Source organism: Drosophila ficusphila, unplaced genomic scaffold, assembly GCF_018152265.1.
Source record: "Drosophila ficusphila isolate 14025-0441.05 unplaced genomic scaffold, ASM1815226v1 contig_414, whole genome shotgun sequence".
Lineage (NCBI taxonomy): Eukaryota > Metazoa > Arthropoda > Insecta > Diptera > Drosophilidae > Drosophila > Drosophila ficusphila.
In genome coordinates this window covers 13,840,620-13,863,325 of record NW_025064328.1, presented here as the reverse complement: position 1 = coordinate 13,863,325, position 22,706 = coordinate 13,840,620, and the positions used below count along the sequence as shown (strand labels likewise).

General features: G+C 49.0%; 2 protein-coding genes across 2 annotated transcripts in view; one reads left to right on the top strand and one right to left on the bottom strand.

Moving 5' to 3' along the window:
• Positions 1–15,917, top strand: part of LOC108090714 (sodium channel protein 60E) — a 31,837-nt gene extending 15,920 nt beyond the window's left edge. Inside the window, 19 exon segments of the mRNA XM_043208060.1 lie at positions 14–207; positions 269–371; positions 430–558; positions 1,765–2,007; positions 2,062–3,600; positions 3,602–4,224; positions 4,280–4,607; positions 4,670–4,770; positions 5,310–5,484; positions 5,568–5,864; positions 6,151–6,305; positions 6,988–7,121; positions 7,187–7,856; positions 7,968–8,327; positions 8,401–8,509; positions 8,566–8,747; positions 10,715–10,833; positions 11,333–11,593; positions 11,663–15,917. Coding sequence (XP_043063995.1) covers positions 14–207; positions 269–371; positions 430–558; positions 1,765–2,007; positions 2,062–3,600; positions 3,602–4,224; positions 4,280–4,607; positions 4,670–4,770; positions 5,310–5,484; positions 5,568–5,864; positions 6,151–6,305; positions 6,988–7,121; positions 7,187–7,856; positions 7,968–8,327; positions 8,401–8,509; positions 8,566–8,747; positions 10,715–10,833; positions 11,333–11,593; positions 11,663–12,360 — 6,420 coding nt within the window. The 3' untranslated portion in view covers positions 12,361–15,917.
• Positions 15,748–22,396, bottom strand: LOC108090716 (transient receptor potential cation channel protein painless). The gene is made up of 4 exons (XM_017189518.2): positions 22,357–22,396; positions 18,699–18,925; positions 16,632–18,632; positions 15,748–16,560 (listed from the first exon to the last, which is right to left on the bottom strand). The coding sequence occupies exons 2-4, from the start codon at positions 18,915–18,917 to the stop codon at positions 16,027–16,029; spliced, it is 2,754 nt and encodes a 917-aa protein (XP_017045007.1). The 5' UTR covers positions 18,918–18,925; positions 22,357–22,396; the 3' UTR covers positions 15,748–16,026.
• Positions 22,397–22,706: the final 310 nt, after the last annotated feature.

The following is a 22,706-nucleotide window of genomic DNA, read 5'->3' as shown; positions in this document are numbered from 1 at the left end:
TGATGTGTTTCAGCTAAGGGTTTTAAAACTAGCCCAATCGTGGACTACAATGAAGGTGCTTCTCAGCATTATAATCTCAACGATCGGCGCCCTCGGCAACCTCACGCTAATCTTGGTCATCGTCATCTACATTTTCGCCGTCATTGGCATGCAATTGTTTTCCAAAGACTATACGCCCGAAAAGTTCGACCCCGATCCAGTTCCAAGGCAAGAAACTAAAGAAATTGAACCGGACTATAACATTAATTATTCGTTTACTTTTGAGCAGATGGAATTTCAATGACTTCTTTCACTCGTTCATGATGATCTTCCGCATTCTGTGCGGTGAATGGATCGAGCCCCTCTGGGATTGTATGCGTGCCGAGGAGGAGGTATGAGTAACTGACCTTTTGAAAAATTTAGATAACAAACACACCAAAAACCCCACAGCAAGGAGCCTCCACCTGCTTTGCCATATTTCTGCCGACGTTGGTCATGGGAAATTTCATGGTGCTTAACTTGTTTTTGGCCTTGTTGCTCAACAGTTTCAACTCTGAGGAACTCAAATCGAAGAAAGAGGCAAGTTTGGCTCGTTGATCGTAATTCCGATCCTGATTATTATTATCGTTTGTGAATGTTTATGTCTATATGTCGATGTGTGTGTGCCAGAAAAGTTACTTAAACAATGAAACAACTAAACTCGAATAGTTTGAAAATCGACAGGGGAAAGATACCGCTCTCCCCGTGTCATAAATAATTCCCTAAAATGGTTAAGACGATCGATGGTTCGATCGATTTTTAATTGTTCCATTTAAGTTTGTCTTGCAATTGATGTGGTTTTCGGTATTTGTGTGTCTCTAAGTGTGAGATCTTAGCTTCATCATGATCCTGCGATGGCACCCTGCAATTGAAGTACCTGTTGAATTATACACTATATGATCTGTGGCACTCTTCTGTTTCAAAAAGCAAAACTTCTTATTATTTTCAACTTTTCAAATTTCCCACTAAATTCCATCGCTCTCTGCATTGTGTTACTAACTGTGCTAAGTGTTTATACTAACCTAACTTTAATCTAAAATTCAAATAACCAAACCCAGCACAGGGATGTTTTTACTCCCTTTTCTGGGTTTTTCATTTCGGCTCTGTCCGAAATCTACTTCCGTGGGGATTGTTCTGAGGACATTATCATACATTCAAAACTGCATCCCACTCAGACCCAGAACAAACCTCATTAAGTATTCTGCTTAAGTCTCAATGTAGGTCTACATGTCAAAACAATCTTTGAAATGCACTAAGCGTACTCCAATTAACCAAATTTCTGTCGTCAACTCTGCACAATGCGTTTTAAATCTTAACTTACCCCACAAAACACACCCAACACTAAACACAAACTGATAACTAATAACCCAACCGAAACTAAAACAATTTAAATACACTGAAAACGTTAAACAGATTTTCAAGAAGAAGGTAATTTTTCCAACTAAACCAATGTTACTTGCTTTAAACTTGCTTGCCTCGTTTGCGTTAACCAATCCGTATCTAAATCCAGATATACTTGTAAATACTTATTTATAGAGTAGTGGAAAATTGATCAACCTGTATATGTACGTTGTAATCTTTTGTGTTGCCTGCCTTTGCGTAAACCGTATTCAGTTATGTATGCATTGGATCCCTAAATCGTCTATATCGATGTTTATTCAAAAAGAATCTTGTAGCGAACTCTTCTGTTGAGTTTCCCCTGAGCTCCACTGTGTTCTAATCTTGTCACATCTCTGTCCCAAATAGGAAGTGGGCGAGGAGTCAAAGTTGGCGAGGAGCATCGAACGCGTGCGCGACCTAATTCGTAAGAAGCGACAGGAGCGCAAGGATCGCAAGGAGCGTAAGTTTGCGGAAAAGTTCCAGCAGATCGTACTGGACGCTCAGCAGGCGCATGCTCAGGCTCACCCCCAGCAGACTGCCGTGAGTCTGGAGCGGGGCGAGAAACCGGGTGTGCTGGCAGAGACCAAGTTCCACAGACTGAGCTATCAGGTGAGTGGTTCTTAGAGACTTTTCGAGCAGTTGAATTTATTTATCCGCCCTTAGGAATCAATGAATCGGCCAGTCTCCGGTTCAGACTTCGGATTCCAGATCCCCCTGCACGACGGCTTGCACACCATTGTCGATGGTCTCGAGTATGACGACACGGGAGACTTGCCAGAGCAGATTCAGCTGCAGGCGCATCCACTGCCACCCACGTCTGACTCGCTGCCACCCACCTACGAGAGCGCCATGATGGCTGCCGCGGCGGCTGCCAATGGAAATGGGAACGGAAACGGGAACGGTCAAAATCTGACCCCTTTCGTCCACGCAGAACGCCGGCTGCAGCACCAAATCTCGTCGGGAGTGAGCACCCAGCAAAACGACTCTCGGGACGAGGCGACCTACACAGAGTCCATCGAGCTGCGCCTGCTGGGCCAATACAACTCCACGGACACGGATCCGTATGCGAACGACCAGCGGAGCGGCTGTGGCTCCTTTAACCGCGGCGACTCGCTGCAAGATAACTCCTCGCGGCGCTACGGAAGCGAAGAGCACGACGAGGCCTACCTCAAGTACCAGAAGTCCCTGCTGACTCGATCGCCGAGCTACCGCAAGTCGCTGGACCGTCTTTCGCAGTCTAGCGGGCAATCGCAACGGTCGTTGCTCAAGTCGGAGGAGGCCGAGATGCGGCGAAATTCGAGCGGCCAGTCGCTGAACTCCATATCGATCGAGCAGGACGAGCTGCTCTCGCAGCAGGGCAATCTGCGGGAAGAGCTGCTCAATTGCGACCAAAAGGAGCTCTTTCAGTTCCTGCAGGAAGAGGACGAAATTCAGAAGGGGACCAACCTGAGCTGTATATCGAACGCCATTAGGTCGCGCCGCCCCTCCAGTCAAATGGGACAGCCAGATAGCGAAGCACTGGTTGAGCACTCTGAGTTTGACAACATCATTCAGAGTTTCGAGAAGGAGCTGGAGGAGATCAAGCGCTCAACGACGTCATTGGAACGCAAGCTGTCTAACCTCTCAGAGCCCTCGCCGGCAGCCGACGAGGCCACAAAGGCCATCATGGAGCACATTGCCATCATCACGGGTGCCTCAGAGCGCTCGGCCGCCGACGAGGTGGTGCACCCGTTGAATCCCTACGACAGCTACGACTTGTCAACCGTGCCACGGCGTTCGCAGTCTGTCAGCGCAGCAGCTCAGCGCCAGTCCGTGAAACTGAAGCGGCGCAGCCTGGAGAAGCAGCGCAAAATCGACGAGGACTTCAGCATCTCCAACGAGATACGCAAAATCTGTGATCAAATTCACGCCCCTTTCGTGGCCATGGAAGCCATGGCCGTGGCCGCCACCAGCGCCAGCCAGACGACCCAGTCGAATCAGTCGCCCTTCCTCCGACGCAAAATCGATCCCTTCACGGTGCAGTTTGATCGCTTCAAGCGCCTTTCCCTAATCGAGCGCGTGGAGGAATTACCCGAGGAGGAAAAGCCCATATCGACACTGCGCATCGAGTCGGAGAAAATGCCGCGCAAGTTTCTCCACGGTCACGACCAGCTGCGCCTGGACAGCCTCTCACTGAAAAGCACGAACTCGTATGAAAACCTTTTTGATCCAGAAGCAGAAGCTGGGGATGGCCACGCCTCCCGCCGTTCCCGCCACGCCGCCCACCTCCTTAAAATCGAGCATAGAGCCACCGACACTGGCGCAAATTTCATCGCTAAAGACCACCCCGCCGCTGGCTGCTCTGACTGAGCACCAGCAGCACTTTCATGCCACGAGCATCCAAGCAGCACCCACTCACGGCCACGCCCACGCCCATGCCCATGCCCACTCCCACTCGCAGGCACACGCGCATGCAGGGGCTGGGCCGCGGCGACGCCCGGAGCATCCACAATCGACGCTAGACAAAGCCGCATCCTTCCAGTCCGCGCGCACCGAGTCGCACAGCTCGGGAGCGGCCGACACGAGCTCGGCCTTGGCCCTGGCCATGGCCCAGAAGACTGAGCAGTCGCAGTCGGCGGCGCCAGAGGCCACGCAGAAGCCGTCGGCATTCACGCGACTGACCGAAAAACCATGGCATTGTTTGGTTTCCTACGTAGACGATCTCACTGTCGGTGGGAGACGTAACTCGCAGGGAGCTTACAATGATCCCATGACTTTTCCGAGCTACGGGGCCAACAAGGCACCCAAGGTGCCCGACGACTGCTTTCCGCAGAAGTGCTACGATCAGTAAGTAGAGGCGCGATCCCCTCCATTTAACCATCTAATGCTTGCTCCCCTTCAGCTTCTATTTCCGCTGTCCCTGGTTTATGAGCTGCATGGACACGCAAAGCGCCAAGCACTGGACGCGAGTGAGGACGGCTGTCTTGACGGTTGTCGATACTCCGGCCTTTGAGTGGTTTGTGTTGGTGCTGATCTTTGCGTCGAGTATCACGCTCTGCTTCGAGGACATCAACCTGGACAAGAACAAGACGCTGAAGCGCGTGCTCTACTGGATCAACTTCTCCTTCTGTCTGATTTTCGTCGTGGAGATGGTACTCAAGTGGCTGGCCCTGGGCTTCTCCAAATACTTCACCAGCTTCTGGACCATTCTCGACTTTATTATAGTGTTTGTGAGTAATCTTTTGGAACGTCTGATCAGGGGACTTCCTATAACCAAGGCTCTTTTCTCCAGGTATCCGTTTTCTCGCTGCTCATTGAGGAAAATGAGAACCTTAAGGTGCTGCGCTCGCTACGCACCTTGCGAGCATTGCGCCCGCTGAGAGCCATCTCTCGGTAAGTTGAGCAGCCGCTGGTCTCTTGATAGGCTGCACCACAACCTACTCAGACATCGTGCATCCGGCGATGAAAGGTCTCTGCGTAGGACATTCCGCCTATTCTTCTCGCTGTTTTTCTGTCACCACTGATTTCCTGTGCCTCTCTCTTTTCGGGGAGGAGTTGGTCAGACCGAGCGATGCGATCCAAGTGTGCAGTGTTTAATACAATCTCGTCTTCTTTATGGATTTCGAATAGAAATACGTACTCGTAGAACACGCATTGCATCGTCCTCGCCTCCGTCCTTGTCCTCGTCCTCGTCCTTGTCCTCCAATCTGTGTAGTCAGTAGTTAGAATCTCGACTTATCCTCGGCCCCTATACTCTCTGTATATATTTTAGATGTGTACATATGTGTAAATATATCCTAAGCTAGCCTTAAAGTTGACAAAGCAGACGAGATCCGCTCCGTCTCCCATCCATTAGCACAGCCCCGGCACAGTTGAGACGACCTGCGTCCATCCCGTAATGATTAGCATTTCACCGTCCATTTCTATTCCAGGTGGCAAGGAATGCGGATTGTAGTAAACGCTCTCATGTATGCAATACCATCAATTTTCAATGTGCTTTTGGTTTGTTTAGTTTTTTGGTTGATCTTCTCAATAATGGGTGTTCAGTTCTTTGGTGGTAAATTTTTCAAGTGCGTTAATGAGATGGGCGAGCTACTGCCGATTACTGTGAGTATCTTTGGCGGAGATGCAGCTCCAGTTGCAGCTCCATTACCGGTCCCCCGGAAGAAACTAATCCCTGCTAATTCTAGGAGGTGAACGACAAGTGGGACTGCATCGAGCAGAACTACACGTGGATCAACTCCAAGATCACGTTCGACCACGTGGGAATGGGCTATCTGGCCCTGCTTCAAGTGGCCACCTTTGAGGGCTGGATGGAGGTGATGGCCGATGCCGTGGACGCCCGCGGAGTGGACTTGCAGCCGCAGCGAGAAGCGAACCTATATGCGTATATTTATTTTGTTATATTTATTGTGTGCGGGTCGTTCTTCACACTCAATCTGTTCATTGGAGTTATCATTGATAACTTCAACATGCTCAAGAAAAAGGTAAGTCCATTGGCCTATGCCATGCTATTGCCAGGTCAGCTTCTCTGCATCCACCGTGAATCACCTGTACATACGCCAACCATCCCATCGATCCATTTCTGATATGATTGCCGTACTCGTATTTCGTATTTGGTTCCAAACGCCGCCATTATGTGTACCTCTTACCGTGTTATTGTGTTGCTGTGTTGTGACCATAGAATATGCTAGCATACCGCTTAGTGTGTTACATAACTGTGGATTGTATATATATAATTAAATGTTCATTCTATTCTCATCACTTTTATAGTATGAAGGAGGAGTGTTGGAAATGTTTCTCACCGAATCTCAAAAACACTATTACACGGCTATGAAAAAATTGGGACGAAAGAAACCACAGAAAGTTATTAAGCGACCTATAAATCATTTTTTAGCTATGTTTTATGATTTATCCAATTCGAGAAGGTAAACAAACCCGTCAATCCACCCTTAAACCAACCAATCTCAATCTAAGACCAGCAAATTATGTATATCTACTTATAGTTTGTGCTTAATATTAGTCCTACTCTGCCTCGTCTAAATCTAACTTTTACTCTTGTACTAACTCGTATGCAAGCGCGTAGTTGTCTCGGTTAGGCCCACGACACATCTCTATAGAATGTTTCTGATTTGGTGATAAAATTCATTTGAACACTTGTAATTCCCGGCATTTTTGGTCAGATTCGGTGCTTGTTCCAAGCAAGCACCGTCAAAAGTGCCTCTATCTTCTGTATTCTTTTCTCTGTATCCTAATTGCATACTCCTTAAAGTTCTGTAGAGCACCTTTTACTATGATACTTGACGACTGATATGAATTAGATACTGTCCGAAATATCGGACCTACGCACTGTGGGCATGTTCTATCTTTGGGATAAGTAGCTGTCCTTTGGCCGTCCCTTCGGGAACTCACCCCTCCTGTAAAACCAGCATGTACATAGTTAGCTTTAGATCTCGTTTACTTTTTACAACTTAATGTGATGGTGCTCCCCGCAATGCCTGTACATAATCCCCGTCGTTGTGAATTTTTGAGGAGCACCTCGACTTCGGCGAGGCCGAAGTTTGGCAGTGTCGATCAAACTTTAATCGAATCCACTTTCGTGATGTGCAGGTTCGAGATCGCGATCTTTGTACTGATTTTTCTCAACATGCTTACCATGGGCATCGAGCACTACGATCAGCCGCACGCGGTCTTCTTCATCCTGGAAGTGAGCAACGCCTTCTTCACCACGGTCTTTGGCCTCGGTAAGTTGTTGAACCAGATCTCCTGCCAAGTTGTCCCATCGACCGAGTTTTTCTTATTCTTGCAGAAGCAATTGTGAAGATTGTGGGCCTGCGTTACCACTACTTCACGGTGCCGTGGAATGTGTTCGATTTTCTGCTGGTGCTGGCCTCCATATTTGGAATTCTGATGGAGGACATCATGATCGACCTGCCCATCAGTCCGACGCTGCTCCGCGTGGTCCGAGTCTTCCGCATCGGACGCATCCTGCGCCTGATCAAGGCCGCCAAGGGAATCAGGAAGCTGCTGTTCGCACTGGTGGTGTCGCTGCCCGCCCTCTTCAACATCGGAGCCCTGTTGGGTCTGATCACCTTTATCTACGCGATCCTGGGCATGTCGCTGTTCGGAAACGTGAAGCTCCAGGGTGCCCTCGACGACATGGTGAACTTCCAGACCTTCGGGCGCAGCATGCAGCTGCTGTTCCGGCTGATGACCTCCGCCGGATGGAACGACGTGCTGGAGTCGCTGATGATACAGCCACCCGACTGCGACCCGTTTATCCATGGGCAGACGAACGGCAACTGCGGGCACCCCTTGCTGGCCATCACCTACTTTACGAGCTTCATCATCATCAGCTACATGATCGTGATCAACATGTACATTGCCATCATCCTGGAAAACTTCAACCAGGCGCACCAGGAGGAGGAGATCGGCATTGTCGAGGACGATCTGGAAATGTTCTACATTCGCTGGTCCAAGTAGGTGTTCTCTCCCTGGCAGGGGACCTAGCCGTAGGACCTCGTGAAATCCGGAATGGCGAGCTTTGTGCGACTGAAAACTGATGACTTTTCAAACTGATTTACTTGCAGATATGATCCACATGCCACCCAATTTATACACTTCTCGCAACTGTCCGATTTTATTGCCTCTCTCGATCCACCATTGGGCATCTCGAAGCCCAATAATGTCGCTTTAGTGTCATTTAATCTGCCCATCTCTAAGGGCAATAAAATACACTGTCTCGACATTTTGCACGCGCTCGTGAAGCACGTGCTAGGTCATGTCGAGGAGACCGATAACTTCAAACAGTTGCAGGAACAAATGGATGTCAAGTTCAAGAAACAGTTTCCAACGCGCAAAGAATTGGAAATTGTTTCGTCGACGCGGATCTGGAAGCGCCAGGAAAAGGCGGCCAAGACCATTCAGACGGGCTGGAAGGAGTATTTGCGGTACTGAAATTACACCACCAGCCATTTCCTCTTGATTTCCGCAGCTTTCTAACTCTGTGATGTTTCTTCACAGGCGCAAGCGGGAGAAGGAGCGCTCCAACTCCGGGGACAGCGCTACCCAAACCTCCAGCCCAGGCGGATGGCAGTCCAAGCTCTCGGCGTTGAACTTCTTCCACCTCCAGGTAGGCATCCTTCCAGTCAGCTCGTCAATCCCGATTCAAAGACTGGTATTTTGCAGGTGAGCCGTCGGGGAACCGCCTGTTCCAGTCGGGCCTCGTCCCGGAAATCCTCGCGTGCCTCCGATGCCTCCGACCTCAGCGAGCTGGCCGGGCCCTGGCTTAACCTGCCGCTGATGCTCGTCTCGGGGGCCGACGACGTGGTCAAGGACATCAAGCAGCAGAGCGACGAGATGGGCAAACGGTACTTATCCTGGCTCCAAACGCACCACCCACCCACACCCACATCGAAACACAACACACGACAAATACACAATAAAACACACACACCGACACGTAGCCATTCCATGTATGTTTGTGTTTCATGGCTGCGATGAATTTGAAATGCAATTTTTAGACGAAAACGAAAGGCTTTCCATGCTCATGCCACCATAACATGCAACAAGAACATAACCGTCGATCTGCGTCGACAAATTAACGTTTTGTGTGTCCACAGTGTATATGAACTTAAGCCCTATTTCTAGCAAATCCTCTTGTATCTCCCTAAACTATGAGTCCCTGCTCGCAGACATGGTCACTGCCGTTCTCAGAAGTGGCTCGCAGCCTAGTGGCTTGAATTACCTAGGTAAAGGCAATCTCCCATCTATCAGCTGCTTAGCTTAGCTGCTTAGCAAACAATAACCTACTACTTACAATCTTAATCTAACAACAATCAGAACAATCAGAAACCCTATCAGTATCAGTATCAGTATCAAAACAAGAGCAACAAGCAACCTTACAAACTTCGTTTTTAGTTCTCGACTGTAACTCATCCATACTCGTTGTATATTCAGCTAGATTAAGTATATGTATCTATTGAACCAACCAACTATCAGTACTTGTACCAGTCGACCACTTATAAGTATCCTATCTAGTATCTCCATCCAACCTCAACTCTCAACTCAATTCAACCCAACTCAGCTCATTAAGCGAACGCAAAGTCTGCAAAGAAGCAAAGTCTGTCAGAAACTCATTTGCCGCCAGCAGCTCTCTACAGCAACTCTCTATTCAACTCTTATTTGACAACAATCAGAACAAGAACCACAGTCAATTGCAGTTTAAGTAATTAAGGAAGCTAACTTCGGCGAGCCGAAGCTGATATACCCTTGCAGTCATCAAAAATGTCGAGTAAAAGGCATAAAGGCTAAACAAGGCTAATGACGATTTTTTTTATAAAATAAAAAATGTACTAATTATGCAGTTCGTTAGAAAATTAAAAGATAAACTTTAAGAGGTATGCCACTTAAAAATTGGATTAAAAATTAGAAAAATTAGTTCCATTGACATTAGTCAATTTTCAGTAAACCCATAACTTTTCTTAATGATGTCTGATTTGGGATGGTATATATAGAATTCTTGTAACATAGTCCCCCAACTGCATCCCTAGTTTGGTTGCGATTTTTGGATCGATCTTTTATGAATCAAACACTGGTTTGAGCAACTTATGATCAAAGTTTGGAAGCCCACTTTTTGGACGATTAAACCAAAATTCATTTTTCGCCAATTTTCTGGTTTTTGCTAAGGGGTAACATCAGCCAAATTTTAACATTTTTAGGCGAGGATACCATCAGATTCAGATTTTTATGGGGTCTGAGAGGTCTCCTTCACTGCAACGCGCAAATCTCTGACTGAAATTATATTACGCTCTGCAAGGGTATAGAAATCCGAAAAATGTCTTAACAAGATCATCTGTAAGTAGCGGCCTTTCTGGAAACCTTTGAAAGCAATTCGTAGACCAACCATTCTGACTCACCCGACTCGTCGAAACTGATTTCCGATGGACACGTGAATGCGCAATTTAAGTTTGTTTTGATTGGTTGCTTGCCCCTTCTTAGATCGTTAACATAGTTTGGTTATCTATAAGAACTCTCATCTAGTTTAAACGTAGCTTACCGAACATGTCACCAGGTAATTGGAACTCCTAGACTAAATCTCATACAAAATCGATTCTCATCGCCATCCATAATGATGTACAGCTTCTTTAGTGTCGAAAGCTTTACCTTATTTCCTTTGTTATTTCGTCAAAAAATTGCAGCTATCGTTGAAACAAAACAATCCTCGATCTTTTATGTGAACCGACCTACCTAACCCAACATTCTACATCCAGATAAATGAAATTTATGCTTATGATTGTTAATGTTATTTCAACTACTAAACTATTACTATTATTAGCGGTAGCATATTTGTGGAAGCGCCTAGAGCAAGTCGTCGCCGAAGCTTTTATAATTTCTTTTTGCGTCATCAGGATGCTGTCGATGACAGCTTAACCTCACCTTCAGTACATAGAAAAAGTAATTATTGACAAGTGCCTATTCGCCCACCTGCAATCCACTCAAGCCACTTACCAACCCACTTACCCACCTGTTCACCTGCCCACCCACTCGCCCACCGCCCTCACCATCCCCATTCACGACTCTTGCGCTATTTGTAAATACTCTCTGTACATAGTTACCGTTATCGATCGTTACCGTTACCGCCCGAAGGGGCAGCACCTTGAACCACCCTGCACCACTCTCTGATCTCAGTCAGCGCACCCACCTCACTTGTTTGTGGCCTGGCCTCCATCGAGACGCATTCCATCGAAACCAACTCTTGCATTCTAGTTGTAAGCTTTTTGTTCAGACTCATCATCTACCGTTACTCGCAGCGATCTCTCAGTCTTGAGTCTTTCAGTCTGTCTAAATATCTAACTACCTAACTATCTGTCTGACCTTCCTGTCTGCCCACACAACCTTCGTACTTGTGCGTTGTGCACGACTGCCCGACACTAATGCGTGCCTCTCACCACAGCAGCAGCTATGAACAACACGACCACCACCACCTCAACCTCCGCCTCCACCTCTGGCACGACCTCCTCCACCGCCACCTCCTCAGCCACTGGGTGTGGCCCGGCAGCCACCTCCGCCTCCGACGGCGACCGACACCAGGCGGTGGGGGGTGGGTCGGCTCCCTCACGTAAGCGCGCCTCTAGTTTCATCCGCAAGAAACCGCCCCTAGAAAGAGGTTTGTCAGCACAAAGCGCTTTAAGAGTAAACAAGAACGCTTTTGTCTGTATGTGTGAACTGTACCTTGTCCCCGTTCGAGCAGCCCACTAAAGTCCTCCCTTTTGCCGCCTTTCAGCCGAGGCGCCCGCCCCCGAGGTGATCGTCACCCGGCCCTCGCCGGACCAGCAGCCGCACCCGCACTCGCTCAGCCTGCGGCCGGACAACGCCACCCTGGTCCACGTGCTGGTGCACCGCGAGAGCGAGGAGTACAAGGAGGAGGACGAAAGCGGCACATCCTCACCCGGAAACGGAAATGGCAGCGCCAGTGGCAGTGGCATTGGCCTGGAGAGGCTGGCCAAGCAGGCGCCGCCTCAGATTCGCATCAGCACGGGCTCCGTGGAGAGCCCCATGGACACGTGCGCGATGCCCACGGTGCAGATAATGGTGGACAGCCCCAAGGAGCCGCCACGTGGCGACTTCAGCGCCGAGTTCGCCGCCCGCGCTGTGCCGGCCGTCGAGGACGTGGATGCGCCCATCGACGTGAATGTGCAGGGCGACACTTCGCAGGTGTTCTACGACTACAATCCCGACGAGGGCTCCATTTGCGACCCGCTGGACGAGGAGCAGCAGAAGAGTGCGCAGGACGAGGCACTTCCGGTCAGGCAGAGATGACCTCCGGTCAGCACTCCGCAGCAGGACTCGGAGCAGCGCTCCAGCAGTGGCAGTGGCAGCGGTTGCAGCAGCAGCAGCAGCACAAGCAGCGCCAGGAGCAGCTCGTCCTCCTCGTCGTCGGCGGCGTCGGCAGCCGCTCCTCCGGCGCAGCGTCCAAGTTGACAACATCCAGTCTGAGTGCGTATTCGATGCCGTTTCCTGTGTGCATTTGTGTCAGAACTCGTAGTTTCTTAGGCTTAGGATTAGGCTTAGGCACGGGGCTCGCCTCTTTGTTATCATAGTCGATTACCTATATAATTATATACTAGTCGCTTTATACGATATACAGATATACACATATACAGATACGGAGCTATCCAAATTTATACATACAGTATCAGCCTAAGGAGGAAATCAATATTAACTATGTTAACAAGAACGTGCATTAAACCGTTGTAGTACTCGAATCAAATCAAAAATCCGAGTGAGTCGGAATCGGAATCGCCATCATTATGGTTATCGTCACAATCAGAATTGGGAAAGAGGAGATCTGTCGGTAGTTTACTGCCCGATTTAGTCTTAGTCAGATGGGTCGACCCACAAAGGAAAGAGCTAACGAAGGGTGTTGTAATAGCACTTTTCCTTTCGTGGGCCGGCTTTCTTGAAAATTTCGAAGGTTGTTTTTGAACTATACAATACACAGAGATTGGCATTACATGCAGACATTACACGTGTAACTAACTATCGCGGTTAGACCTAGGCTCATTACTGTAGTGTTTGTTTTCTCAATAACCGACCTGCGTACACGGAGGTGTAGGCAAGTAGTATCTAAATACATTTTGTACATATGCCAAAGGAAGTATTTTAAACTAAAGAGCTATTACTATAGTTACAGACATATGACATTAGTTAGAGAAAATTTATTGAAATATTTATGAAGGTTTTTCGTTACGATAGCGCATTAAATTGCCGATTACCCATACGATTACGCTAGCGAATATTATCCATACCCGATCGTTCGAAGTACAAAAGCGAAGTATTAGTAGATTCGAATATCATTATATTGTATTATTGTATTGTACATATCTTACGGCCCTCCCCGATCCCGCGCCCTTTCTCTTCTACATTCAACGTTAAAAGAACTAAGCCAAAAAGCATGTGAGGTGATTTTGTACTCAACACACTCACTTATTCAAATCGAACCTAGTCCCAGTCGGGATCTACACTGCACTATAAATGAAAGCGTTACGAAACGAATCCAAGCAAACACTAATCAATCAGCAATCCTACCTAAGTACCAACGAGAGTGACTCTTACCATTGTGTCGCGTTTAGTTAGTTTTCCAATTAGTGTCTCTGAAACAGCAAATCAAAAGCAAGATGCAACCAGTGTGGTCTCCAGTGCAAAGAGCAACCAACAAGCTTCCACAAGAACTCTATTTTAGCAAACTAATTTGCCATTTACACTCGACTTCTTTGTACGACTCTTTGATAATGGTTAGGTCGGGCCAAGTTTCCAAGAAACTCGCCTTGTTTTGTTACTTTTTAAGTGTTGTTCTCTCTCTTAAGTCTCCATTGTGATCGCATTAAGTTTAAACATCGAACGGGAACAGAAACAGGAAGAGGAGTTAATATGTGCACATTATATACTCCAAACGGAGAGAATAGGAACAAATACCGAGTTACTTCTGCACATCCGCGCCATCCAGGGCACTCCACTCGAGTTAGGTCGAGTCAACGCTACTCTTGCTCCACTTTCATAACTTAACAACAGACAATCAGACAGCGATTGATAGTAAATTGAAATTCTATGGTACCAACTAAATCGTTTTCTCCAGGAACAAACCAAACAACCAAATAAACGTACACACAAAAACTTAATTGTGATTTTAACTGCAATTTTTACACGAAAAATAAAACAACTAAGGTCATAATTTTTAATTAGAATTGTTAACAAAGGAAACAAAACCAACAACAGACCGAAACCAAACACTCGTCAATTAAGTGATATTTAATATTGGTACGTACTCGTATTCGATTGTACATAAACGAAAAACGATTATGATAATGATAACGAAATAGCAATAGAACCTAATCCAACCACAAAAAACAAACAGAAAACCAAACAAAAAATTTGCTTGAAAAAAAGAGAGAAAGCTTTAAATTTAGTTATCTTCAGCAAAAGCGATTGAAAAGATATTACGATTAGTGGCGAGCCTAGACGAGTAGGAGCGAAGCAACTGATGAGGGATGTTTAATTTAGTCATAGAGTATAACGACAATAAAACGAACGAGGCATACTCAAATATATAGGCGCGTGTTCGAGGCGTCTTCGTTACCGAATCCGAAACTCAAATTAACAGCAGGCACCACACCAACCGGGGTAATGACGAAAACCTAGCTCTTAGATATTATTATCGAATAGAACGCGTAACTGCATTAGATGAAGCTTTGCTCCCAGTCAAGTCAAGTCAAGCCCATAGCGAAACGAACCAATCGGCATCAGAAGGGAGGAGAACCGAACCGAACCGAGTCCTGTGCATTTAAAGTTCGCGGCCCCGCAGGCAGGACATCAGGCAGGACATCACGACCCCAAAAAGGAGAAGGAGCGAGAGGTGGATGCAGGCAGGCGGTGCACGAATAAGTACACAAATATACCTATAGTTAGCAATACGGCTGGTTTGATTAGACATGCCTTACAGAATACACGATTTTATTTATATATACGTATTTATTGTTGAGATTAAAGTATATACGAACGGTAGGAGTTAGCGTTTCATCGGCCACGCTACCAGCAGCAGAATAAGACGAATATACAACTTAAACCAAGAGCTAAACAGAAACCGAATCAGAATCAGAATCAGAAACCAAATCAGAATCAGAATCAGAAGTAGTAGGAAGTTCAACGCGTTCCGAGAACTAAGTCAATTATTTTGGTTTGCCGCTTTTAAGGTCCTAGTCCTAGTCCTAGTCCTAGTCCTAGCCCTGTAACAAAGACAAGAGCAAGAGCAACTAGAGCGATATTAAGTCGAGTAACTAAACTACAGTTAATAGCAATTCAAATTCTAGCTTAGCTTAGCCATTGCTTGCGCTTGAATCCAACAACTCTGACACTTCGACACTCTGTCGTAATTTACACGCTCCAACGGATCAAATCAAAATTCTGGCCCGCACTCCGCCGCAAGCTTAGTTTCCGTTGCTGTCGGAAGCCGTTCGAAACAATAATTAGGCTGAATGGTAAAAATGGTTAACAAATTATAGCCGCATAGTTCGCATAAGTTTCCACTCGGATTTCCATTGCCGTTGATTGCCTCGTTAGCCCGCTAGGTCCGTGAAATTCGATTTGGTCCGCTACGCTCAGTTCAGCTCTGACTCAAATAGGAGATTTTTATAGGCGAGCGAGTCGCCGAGTATAAACGTTAAGGATCCATTAACCATAATATGTGGCTAACACACATTTTGAACCGAATCATATCAAATCAAAACCAAACAAAAACCAAAAACAAAAAACCAATACAAAGAAATCCAAGTAAAGGGAATAACTAAATGAACTCTCTAAGAAGCGTAAATCTAACATTTGAAATTAAATATTTACTCGGGTACAAATGGTACAGTAAAGATATTCGTTTATACAATATTTACTGTCTATATAACCATTATATACTACTTACTTACTGACAATTATTAAGGGTTTTGTTCAATTTCATTACTCGTATGTTAATAAAAACAATTTCCGACTAACTCGGCTCTTTAAGCTCAAAGTTAAATGCGATGCGATCCCGGCAGGGGGTTAGTCTAATAAATACTATTGCAGTTCGAGGAGGACCTTTCTTGGCTCCAGGCTCTAGGATCAGTTCCGCTCCTGGAGCAGCTGCACCAACTGCTCCAGCTTGTGCTCGATCACCTTCAGCCGGCTGTCGTGGATGTGCTCCTGCCGGCGCCTCTGCTCGGCGCTGTTCTTCTGGTCGATTACCGCCAGGGCCAGCTTGACCGTCTCGCCGTTCATCTGGGCGCACTTCCCGGAGAGCATGGGGCAGCAGCAGGGCAGCAGCCGCAGCGGCGGGTCGAGCAGCTTCTTCTGGGGTGCGGCCGCACTCATGGGCAGCTGCTGGAAGCCCGTCTTCTCGCCGCCCTTCAGGGTCTGCATCTCCAGGGGATCGCTGGTGGGGATGAGCACCTTGTTGCCGTCGTTCGGCAGCACGGAGATCTGGCGCAGGCCCAGGTAGTTGGGGTAGATGTTCACCAGCCGCTGGCAGACGACCCGCAGGCAGTGGCTGCCCATCAGAAAGCCGGCTCGTCCGCGGCTGGACAGCACCTGCTCGTAGCGGCTCAGCACGTTGGTGCGGCAGATGGCGCCGTTCAGCTCCGCCCGCGCCTTGATCACCTGGTCAGAGAGAGAGGGAGAGCGCATGGTAATGAAAGGGTAGGGTTACGGGGTAATGAAGCTGGTCTCACCTGGGTGTCGCTCACGGCCAGGCCGTTCAGCAGGTTGAACAGCACGATCGTCATGAAGAGCACGAAGAGCAGGAAGATCAGGTAGGTGTAGATGCTCGTGAACTTGATGTCCCCGGCGTCGAACTCGCCCGTCAGCATCACGATCGTCTTGATCAGGGCCTCGATGGGCTTGGTGAAGGTATTGAAGTCCCCGTCCCCGTCGCCCCCTGCCTCTCCCTCTCCCTGCTTCGCGGGATCCTGCGCCGCCTGCTTGCCGAAGAGGATGTAGAAGCACAGGCTGAAGGTCAGCACGAAGATCGAGTAGAGGGCGAAGCTCTTCACGAAGGTGTTGGAGACCGCGCGCAGCATGAGCATGTGCGTCGAGATGGACAGCACCGGCAGGGAGCCCACCAGCAGGCAGAACTCCAGGGCGACCAGCAGGATGGTGAGCACGGCCAGGACGCGCTGCGTCTCCCGGTCGTAGTTGGCCTCGATGCAGGTTAGAATCGACAGCAGGATCAGCACCAACTCCATCACGTTGGTGATGGACTCGAAGTACCGCAGCGGGGCCATCAGCAGCTGGAGGGCCTCCCTTACGACCAGGTAGGCGATCCCCATCCAGGAGAAGATGCCGGAGAGGGCGGTGAGGGCCCGCTGGTCGCTCTCGTGGAACTTGAGCAGTATGTGGGCGATGATGGAGGCGGTGAAGAGCGAGTAGATCAGGAAGTTCAGGTAGAAGATCTTGGACAGGCGGTGCCACTTGAGGAACAGGAAGCTGGAGATCAGCGGGTGCTGCAGCAGGTGGCGCATCTCCTTCGACTCGGCGATGAAGGCGATGGGGGCCATCTCGTCGTGCAGCTGGTGGCACTCGGCGGGCTCCTTGCCCCGCTGGCGCATCAGGTTCTTGTAGTCCATGATGATCTCGAAGTTAAGCTCGCCCGGCTTCTCGCCGTTCGTGGTGATGCAGGAGTCGAAGTGCTCCTCGAGCACCTCCGGCGGCATGTCCTTGATGGGCAGCGTTCCGAAGGCGCTCCTCGAGCCGATGTAGGCTCCCTGCCGCAGCAGCTTCTGCATCGCCGCCGTGTTGCGGTACTTCACCGCGTAGGCGAGCGGCACCTGCCGCCCCGCGTCCGCCTCGTTGACGTCCACGCGGTCGCTGTGCAGGAGCAGCTCGAAGCAGCGCTGGTGGTCGAACCCCTCGAAGGGCGGCTCCTCCAGGTGCCCCACCACCGCGTTCAGCAGTCGCGCGTCGGCGGTCAGCCGCAGGCTCGGCTCCTCCAGCAGTCGCTCCAGGGCCTGCCAGTTGCCCACAATCACGGCCTGCTCCACCAGGCTGGCCTCGTTCGCCCTACCCCTGCCCCTGCCACCGCCCATGCCGTTGACGTCGACGCCGCTGGCCAGGATGGCGGCGAAGGCCCGCTGCCTGCCCCGCTTGACGCTCTCCTGGAGCAGGCCGAAGAGCTCCTCCTGGTGCGCGTTGGCCTGGTTGTCCGGCGAGCCCTCGTGGCTCTGCAGGAACTGGGCGAACTGCTGCTCGAACAGGGCCTCGTCCCCGTCGCGCAGGGTGCGCTGGAGGGTCTGGCAGTCGAGCTCCGGCCCCGCCCGGCGCTCCTCCGGCAGCCGGAGCTCCGGGAACTGCTGCTGCAGCAGGCGGCGCACCTCGCCGTTGCGGTAGCTGTCGATGTCCAGCTCCGGCTGGTCGAGAAAGAGCTGCACCAGCTCCAGCTTGCCCACCCGCACCTTGCTCTTGCGCAGCACGTGGTGCAGGGGCGTGAACTCGCCCTGGTCGACGCTGTTCGGGGAGGCGCCGTGCTGGAGGAGCAGCTGCGCGCAGGCCAGCACGGCGGGCGCGTTCTCCTCGGTGAGGTTCTTGGCCAGCGCATTGAGGGGCGTCAGCTGGCCGTACTTCCTGTCCACCTGCACCTTCTTCCCCGGCCGGAGTTTCAGGAGCGCCGCCAGGTTGCCGGGGTCCCTGGAGTCGGCGGCGAAGCTGACGGCGGCCTTGTTCAGCTTCTGGTTGATCTGTGGAACGGACACTTGGGTAACTGGGTAACTGGATCGCACACCGGCGACTTCGTCGGCACTTACATGGTTCACCTGGCTGCCGTGGGCGATGCAGGCCTCTATGAAGTCCGCGCAGCCCGGCGTGGAGAGCGCCTTCTCGTAGACGCTCGTGTGGCGGTCGTCCTGCAGATCGGCCTGGGCTCCGTTGTCCAGGGCGGCGAGGAACTGGCGGATGTCCTTCTGGGCCAGGGCGGCGCCCAGCTGGGCCTGCGGGTCCACGAAGCCGCAGTTGTTGAGCTCCATTTGTGTTTCTGCAACGAGTGAGCGGGCACGGGGCGGATGAGTAATGTGAATGCGCAGCTCTTATTTGCGCCGCATGGTCAGCGGTCAGTCGAGACAGAACCCGCATGGCTCACGCACTTCTGGCCTCGGGAAACCTTGAAGAGCTGGCCAACACAATGCGGCCAAAAACGGCGTTTGACATCGCTTCACGCTACGATGCTTTTCACACGGAGCGGGCGAGAGGCTGGAATGGAGCCATAGCCACAGCTGTAGCCAAAAGCTGCCCCACAGGTTTCGCGAGGGCAAGAGCAAGAGCTCCGTTTTGGGGCAATTAAAGAAAGCGTCTTAAGTGGTTTCTGTGGTACCGCCGCGGTCCTAATTTGCTCCCCCATGTAGTTATTAAATTATAACAATCGGAGCCAGAGAAGACAAGGTCGACGACGGGGGCGGGGAAGTACTTGCGCCGAGTGGCCGCTGTCGGAGTGATCCGCAGATTCGAATCAGGTTTGGCCGGGGTATCAACGTCTAACGATCGTAAAGAACAATCATAAAATAATCGACACATCAGTATCAATTAGCAATCAATTTGTTGCGCCTCACGCTTTGATAACTCTTCTGGATGGATATTAGTGGGCCCTGAGGGGGCGGCTCTGCGATGGGAGTGCTGAAGTCGCAAGATTTATGGGCGGCTTCTTGAGTAAATTTCAAGGCGGCTTCTCTGCCTTCTTCTGCCGCCTCTCGTCTCCTCTTGTTTTGCTGCGATACTTGAAACGTGTGAGAAATCGGCTAATCACACGCAGACCTGGCTAATTTGAATACGCCACTGCTGATTATTTATCAATAGCCAACGAATTGGTAATCAGGAAACAGACACCCGTCCGTTGAAGAGCCTCTTCATCCAAAGTTGTTTGGCTACGCAAACAAATTGGCTGTTGTAAATGACCCCCCAGGAACCGAATTCGGGCTGATAAGATAAACAGAATCGCACAATCACCTTCTCTAATTGGCCCTCTGTTCGGTTTCTCTGTCTCTGGTTGTTGATGTCCAATGGACAAACAGCTTTATTGTTTGCCGAGCGCTGGCACAAAGTCTTAGGTGACAGTTGACAGAGTGGCGTAATGGGAATTAGCAGGTACTCTCGTCAGTCTGAACGGACTCCAAAGCCAAATTCTTTGCAGCATCCACCTCTGGAATGCACTGGGTAACTGCCAAAAGAAAACCCGTCGATCAGGTTTGCCCAGGAAAAGCAACTAAAACCAGCAAATAATTGCACTTAACGGAAGTTTTGCACAACTCTCAGCTGCAAAGATCTCAAGTTTTTCGAGGAAGCTCGAAGCAAGAAAAAAAGTATTATATATACAAGGTATATTGCACAAGCCTGGCAGCCTCTGATAAATACAAATATTTACTAAACAAATTCGAATTTTTAGGGTATATAAAGTACGACTTTCTTCGCTTCCTGACTCCCAATCCAAAATAAGAACCGACAACGTCTCGACAAGCGCCTCATCCACCAGAAGGGGAAACGATATTAACTCTATAAATACTTTGCAGATAATTTCTCAGGACTCAAGTAAACACGCCGGAAGACTTGAAGTTGTTGTTCCACTGATTACGTGCTGCCTCATCGAATAAGAATATGAATTCCAAGGGTGGGCGGACTTTAAGTAAAATAAACTGATTCGCTTGGCCATAAAGTCTGTTTATTGGCAAACTGGAGATTTTGTTTACTTAATTTAGTGCGTTTTTTGCACCTAATGAAAAACAGACGGTTGCCCGGCTGTGTTTACACTCCAAACGATCGCTGGAAAACAAAGGCAAGTAGCCAGAAATTGAATTTCTAAAAAATGCTTAGGAGTGTCAGAAATGCGGAGATCGTGATTGGGGCCGCCAGTCCGAACTGGGGTTTTTGTGTGTACACAACTTTGGCCAAGCTCAGCCCGAAATTGTCATCGTAAAAAAGTCATAATTAAGATGGATGCGTGCGGAGATGGGGCTGAAGATGTGGATAGAGCTGTGGACGGGCTGACTTCATGGTGAAGTGAGTTCGTGAAGCATCCGCGAAAAAACAACAGCAGCGGCAGCGGAATTCTGTTGTGTTTGGAAAACTGTTTGAGCGAACAGCCAGTGGCTACAGCCACAGACACATGGACAATATGCCCCGACTAAAGTGGATAGAGCTGTGTGCTCTATATACCCACTGTGCACTTCATAAACAATTGGCTGGCCTACATCGTGTGCGCAACAAAAGATTTGGGAGGGGTGTCCAGAGTGGGGGGCAGAAGGCAGCGCTCCGCACGACTCAGTAATTTCAAATAATTTAATTAAACACACTCGGACAGAGTGTGCACAGTACACACGGGTGAGATCAGCCCGGGAAAACGGACGAATATTAATTGTGCGGGATACTGGTCGAGTTCCTCAGCAGAAGAACTCACCACCTACCAATCGGCTCGGCAAAGTACCAGTTCGACCCCTCCGAACCCACGCCCCTGTGCGTCACGAAAAGTAGAGACGAATAAACAAACCTGATGGGCGGAGTCAAATCGGCGAGCGAACGAATCCGTCCATGCATTCGTGAGTGGATCGGAGGGGCTCCAGCGGGTATTAACACGCCGCATATAGCCTAATCGATGGATTACTTAATTGTAATTGGCAATAAAAAATGCAAATTCAGCTGTTTGTGGAAGGGGTCGGAAACACTAGACGCCTTAATTCCATGCAAATGCTGCCATTGCTCGGAGGGAATTGTCCCCAACCCAGTTCCCGAGTTGGGCGAACATGGAGCTCCGTTTACCGCTCTTACACGATGTTGTATAGTATGAACGCGCCTGGTCAGCAGAACATTCGCCTTTAGTATAATAACAAATTTGAGAACTTCACCGAGAACTGGTCACCGCAGGCGATGCCTTTTAGGGCACGGAACGCCAGTTCGTGATCTGCCCACCAGGCTTTTGGAAACCGTTTTTTGACTCCGATGATGTCACAGGTCGCGCATAAGATTCAAATTAATCATTTGTCAAATGCAACTCAATCAATTTATTAGCTGTTCTCGACGTCATTAAAACAAAGCAGTTTTTATTATATTTTTGCGAGTGCGCCGCGGGCGCCGTTTTCTGCAGTTTTTTAACCTTGGATCGTAAATGTTTTAAAACTTGTTTTTACGGCTGCTGTTTTTGTTGTGTGGGCCGAAGGTGATCTTTGCAACTGCGGTTTCACTCACGCCTCCGATATCTGCATTACACATGAATCATTCAGAGTAACTAATTAACCATATTGGTTTCTCCGCGAGTCATCATCCTAAGCTCAGGTTTTGTCACAGCATCAACCTGATTTGCATAACCCACAGATGATTCACTCGCCCAAAAGATCACTTATGCACTTCGAAAAATCACTTTTTAAATACTTCTCGGCCCCTCGCACACACAATGCACGTTAGTTAGCCTTCCGCGATCATTACCTTCTCCGAGTATATCCAGCACTAATCTGATCCGTGAAAGCGATCTTCAAAGTGGCGGGCAACTAACAGGAATTGAAAGTCAGCAGAAAGCTAACAGGGGGCCACTGTTAGCTTAACAGAGCTCCATCTATCGATAGTCAACTTTTTACGTTTCGACATGGGGTTACACTTTGGCGCCAGTTAAAATGAATTTTGCCTGCTTACCAATTTCGAAATGAATAACTTTTAGTTGTCTTAATTAAAAATAAAAATTTAGCAACATTCCGAACCATTCGATTTTAAATCACAACAAAATTTTAATTTACCATAACTTATAGCTTATACTTTAGATATCAGCACGTAAAATGTAG

Bases quoted from the DNA above. Each gene is read 5' to 3' on its own strand.
- LOC108090716 (XM_017189518.2), bottom strand. From the start codon at position 18,917: ATGGAGCTCAACAACTGCGGCTTCGTGGACCCGCAGGCCCAGCTGGGC. The intron at 18,633-18,698 runs GTAAGTGCCGAC...TCCGTTCCACAG, and splicing joins ACGGCAGCCAGGTGAACCAT to ATCAACCAGAAGCTGAACAA. The intron at 16,561-16,631 runs GTGAGACCAGCT...CTCTCTGACCAG, and splicing joins TGGCCGTGAGCGACACCCAG to GTGATCAAGGCGCGGGCGGA.